Below are 4,971 nucleotides of genomic sequence, written 5' to 3' on the forward strand. Positions count from 1 at the left end.
AACCTGACTCCGTAGTCATATTACTCTCCACTGTACCTGTATCTCCAGTAACTTCAACTTCTTTGTCTAAAACATTAGCTTCACAGATGTTCTCTTCTGTTGCTTCTCCTCCAAATGCTGTTGAGTCAAATGTTTTGTTTTCTAAGTGTCGTTCTTTGTCTCCCTCTGCTGGCACTATTTCAACATCTCCAGAATTTTCCTGGGACCCAGCATGAATTTTTGGGAGGGTTTGTGATTCTGAAATGTCACAGACACTCACTGCAGTATATCTGGATTCATCTGGACTGGGTTCATCCTTCAAAATGAAGATTTCTTTCTCATCATGTTCTTGTCTTTGTCCTTTGTTTCCTCTGAGAGGTCTTCGAGTTGAGCCCATTTTTCTCTTTTGAATAACTGGACTTGATTTTGAGTGTGCCTCTTCTGTGTGAGAATCTTCAGGAATGATGCTGATGTCACTTTGTTTAAGAACTGTGTCTGTTTCTCCTGAAACATCTTTCTCAACATTTTCAGATATTTTCAATGCTTCTATGTGTACATCAGGAGAAGTATGAAGAAAATCTGACTCCGTAGTCAAATTACTCTCCACTGTACCTGTATCTCCAGTAACTTCAACTTCTCTGACTAATGTCACACTAACATCATTGATTTTCTCCTCTGTTCCTTCAGCGTCATAAGTTGTTGTGTCAGATATTTTGTTCTGTGATTCAGTTTCTAATTGTAGGTCTTTGTTTTCCTCTGCTGCTACTTTTTCAGCATCTCCAGCATTTTCCTGGGACTCTTCATTCAGTTTCATGAGGGTTTGTGATTCTGTGACATGACAGATACTTACTGCAGTGGATTCCTCAGACAGGAAATCTGAACGACATGATGACTGCAGGAGAGCAGACTCAGATCTTTCAACAGGACCAACATCATTGTCCTCACATAATTCCATGTCCTGTACTTTAACTCCATCTTTTGTGGTTCTTAACAGAGATGCATTTGTAATGGATTCATCCTCCAAACTAAATGTTTTCTTCTCTAAATTGATCATACCTTCACATTCAAGTGTCTCATTTTCATCATGATGTTCCATTTCTATTTTTTGTCCTTTTTTTCCTCTGAGAGGTCTACGAGTTGAGCCCATTTTCCTCTTATATATAACTGGACTTGATTTTGAGTGTGCCTCTTCAGGAATTAAGTTGATGTCACTTTGCATGACAATTGTGTCTCTTTCCCCTGAAACCTCTTTCTCAGCATTTGTAGATACTTTCAGTGCCAATTCTCTGTTTTGCTCTGGGTTTGCTGATTCACTATCATTATACACAGCTTCCACATTTGACATCACAACGGGCTCTGCATCCACCTTAGTTCCTTCACTTTTCCCATCGCCTCTATCAAAAGATGCATTTTCAGATTCTACACTGACAAGTATTCCTTCCTCTTCACTTTTCTCATTCACATTTTCATGCGAGTCATAGCCTTCTTTATCAGGATATTGCATGAAAAGCTGTTGGTGTGCGTGAGATCCTCTAACTGTTGCTGAGAGTTTAAAACTAAACATTTCCTCTGACTTTGTGGTCACATCATTACTTGCAGCATTCTCAGTATCTTTTCTGCCTTTTCTAACCTCATCAGTTTCTAGCATCTTGCCAGCAGCATCTTGTAGTGGACTCTGTGTTCGAGATATATTCGATGAATATTGCTCTTGTTCTCTATTTAGCTCCTCTTTTTCAGCTGGAACTTCACATGGTTTCTGATGTGAAATCCAAATGGTCTCAGTGCTTGTTTCTGCGTCTTTTTCATTATCTCTTACATCCATTATTGTTTGTATTACATTGTGATCTCTCACATCATGCTGGTCTGTAATTTTCAATGCATTGTCTGTTTCAGATCCTCTTTGATTGCTCGTATTTTCATTTTCGCTCGCAGCTAAAATCTGGGGGTCTTCATTTTCTTCCATAATACATTCTAAATCAGTCAGAGTATCACATGTTACTAAAGTAAAATCACAAACATTACTTTCTTGTTTTATTTCCACTTGAATCTCTTGCTTTTCATCAAAAGCATCACTCATCTCATGTGGTAAATTGGTTGCTGTGGGTTCTGCATGGCTAATATTAGTCACAGGCACATTAAAACTTCTACTTCCTCCTACTTTAAGTTGAGCCATAGAACAACCACAGTTATTATCAAGAGTAGCTATGTCATGCTGGCTTAAAGAATATTCTTGATAGTTTAACTCAAGTTCCTCTAATTGCGCATCTTGCTTTGGTAATAAATCACTCATTTGATAATTTATAGAAAGTTCCTCTTTCTGTTTTAGAACCTTCTCCTTGGCTTCTGTGTTTACATCTGTAAAGTTGTAAGATGTGTTTGTATCTTTACTTGTATTAAGCACACATTGGCTGTTATCACTTAAATCACTTTCTGCCTCTTTCCAAACTTTGTTTACAAAATCCCCAGTGTGTGAACCAAAATTAAAATCAAATCCCTCGTTGAGTGATGGAGTCCCATGTTGGCTAGATGTTTCGGGTAGGGGCTTTTCTGAATCAACAAGGGGAAAAGTAACTGATTTGTTCATAGTTTCAGTTCCTGCCGAAACATCAGGCTCTTTCAGCTCAGCTCTCTCAGCCAAAAGTGACTGATTTAAAACCAACGCTGATTCTGTGTGGGACAATGAAACATCTCTTGCCACACCATCCCATGTTTGCTCCATCTCTTCTGACATGGGGAACTTTGCTTCGCCTAGAACTTCTGCTTTACTTTTATTCTCTCTTATGTTACTTGAATGTTCTTGCACACCTACATTTTCCCTGTTTTTCTCTCCGAGAGGCCTGCGGGTTGAGCAAATCCTTCTTTTTTGTCTAGAGGTACTGGCTATTGGGATATCTTGGCAACTAGGTTCATCAAACATGACTGAATCCTTCTGCAGCAAATCACTTTCAGCTACAGTGACAGCAATAGAATGGACAGATGGCACCATTTTCTCATCTATAGGAATATCCCTTAAAACCTCATGTGAATTAAAGGTTATTTCTTGATAGTGGATTGTATCTTTTTCTTCATTTTCTAAAACCCCAAGCATAAGAGTTGTTCCAGGCTCCTTTCTCAATTCAGAACTTTTTGTCTGAAGGTTTAAATCAGAAGGAAAACTCATTGACCTTGATTGTTCTTCTTCTGTTAGAGAAGCATGTTGTTCCTCAGTGGTTGATGTGTTTGGTTGAGTTACATATTCTTCATCAAACTCTCCAGTTCTCTTGATTTCATCAAGTTTTCTTTCATCTTTAATCCTACCAATTCTCTTGCGAGTTGATCCCATTTTTCTTTTCTGCTCTGGCAGTTTATTCTCCATGAGTGAATCCTTGTGACCCCTTGCATGTGGAGGACATTCTAATGCAGATGTTTGCTGATCAGTGCTTGAGCTTGGTGGATGATCAAACTGGGTTGAATGGTATTCAGTGGAGGTGTGAAATTCATTTCGCCCATCCTCAGACTCTGCAATTTGCTGAAACTGTTCATCATCTTTCTCGATATTGCTGTTAAGAACTTCAGGTCCTCGTCGAGATGAACCAGGTCTCTGGTTCTTCTTGGATCTTTTGCCTGACATGACTGTTCATGTGTTCATATGATAAGACAAACAATGGAGATGAGTCATTTCTAAACATCTTTGACAATTAAGAACATGAGTAAAAAGGAAACCAGAGAGCATTAGTGATGCGACACATGTATATGACTCATACTAACTGTTACACATGTGCTCTCAAACATTGATTCCAATGAAGATTTTTGCTTGTGATGAATGACAGTGAAAATCAGACCTAACCCTAACAAGCTGTTTTATATACTAGATAGATATAAGGTTATAAAAAAAACATAACACCTTCATCACACATTTCATCCATCCCGTATGGATGAGTAATGAGTCTGCTTACATTCATCCTAACATGATGAACATCACTTAAATAAAAATGTGTAAAAACATGTTGGACGGATGAAGGTTGTGTCATGTCTTTACTTAGATGTACGCAATGTGAAAACAAGACATTCGACTCAACTAAATACCATGACTATATAATAATCCCAACGTCAATATGAATAATATGAGGATAAAACCACATCATTTGCATGTAATATTTAGCATTTACAATGACGCAAAATGACAGAGCCTAAATATAAGACATGCTCCCTACAACTTGTGACACTAGGAAAGTACCATGATAAACTGATGTTACCTTCTGATGTCCCTTTCAGGGATCCATTCACTTTGCAGTCCTGGGTGTTTTAACAGCGCAGTTTTAGTTGTCTGTGTTTCTCTTTTGAAGGAGGCTCTGTTCAAGCAGCTTCCTTTTTGCTGCTACCCTCAACTTCCTGTGTTATTGACACAAATTGCATTAAAAGTGTGAACTTGTATATATAAAGTATATATTTCATCAAGAGAGTTGCTAATCATTCTTACCATGTGAACGGCGTAAACCATTTAGTTCTCTTCTTACTTTTTGATAACAAAGTGCATTTTTTTTTTTTTTTTAAGCTTACGATATTCTAATTTCTAAAACATTTTGCAAGCATGCCCAAAGCAAACAGCAAAACCCTTTTCTGGCTCTTTAGTGGACATTTTAAGGCTTAGAAAAACAACCCAATAGCCTATGCTTCAATTTAAAACACAAAATACATAAGATATAGTCAAATTAACCAAAATAGATCCTAGTTTACGATTGTTGCGGCTTTATAGGTTAGTTAATTTGTAAATCTATTGTTCATTACTAATTCATGTTTGTTAACAATACATTGTTTATTCAACTTGAAATAATACATTACATAAAGAAAATTATCATAACCTATATCATAATTTCTAGTTCACGATGCCTAATATCAGTACATGTAATAAGTTAATTGAACCTTATAACAAAAGGGTTACCAAACTTTTTACTGCAAATAACATCTGAACAGCTAATCAGTTTGAAATGTAGAGAAAAGTCATACACTGAA

The 4,971-nt window shown here is 37.1% G+C and overlaps 1 protein-coding gene across 28 annotated transcripts in view; it reads right to left on the minus strand.

Moving 5' to 3' along the window:
* LOC128015794 (uncharacterized) overlaps positions 1 to 4,337 on the minus strand; it is a 37,561-nt gene extending 33,224 nt beyond the window's left edge. For 26 of the 28 annotated variants that reach the window (XM_052599949.1, XM_052599957.1, XM_052599954.1 and 23 more), the window contains exons 1-3: positions 4,215 to 4,337; positions 592 to 3,591; positions 4 to 36 (exon numbers count right to left, since the gene is read on the minus strand). In XM_052599949.1, coding sequence (XP_052455909.1) covers positions 4 to 36; positions 592 to 3,589 — 3,031 coding nt within the window. In that variant the 5' untranslated portion in view covers positions 3,590 to 3,591; positions 4,215 to 4,337. The remainder of the gene's footprint in view (positions 1 to 3; positions 37 to 591; positions 3,592 to 4,214) is intronic. The other 2 variants (XM_052599953.1, XM_052599950.1) reach the window with 1 other exon arrangement.
* Positions 4,338 to 4,971: the final 634 nt, after the last annotated feature.

Source organism: Carassius gibelio, chromosome A6 (assembly GCF_023724105.1).
Source record: "Carassius gibelio isolate Cgi1373 ecotype wild population from Czech Republic chromosome A6, carGib1.2-hapl.c, whole genome shotgun sequence".
In the NCBI taxonomy this organism is placed as follows: domain Eukaryota; kingdom Metazoa; phylum Chordata; class Actinopteri; order Cypriniformes; family Cyprinidae; genus Carassius; species Carassius gibelio.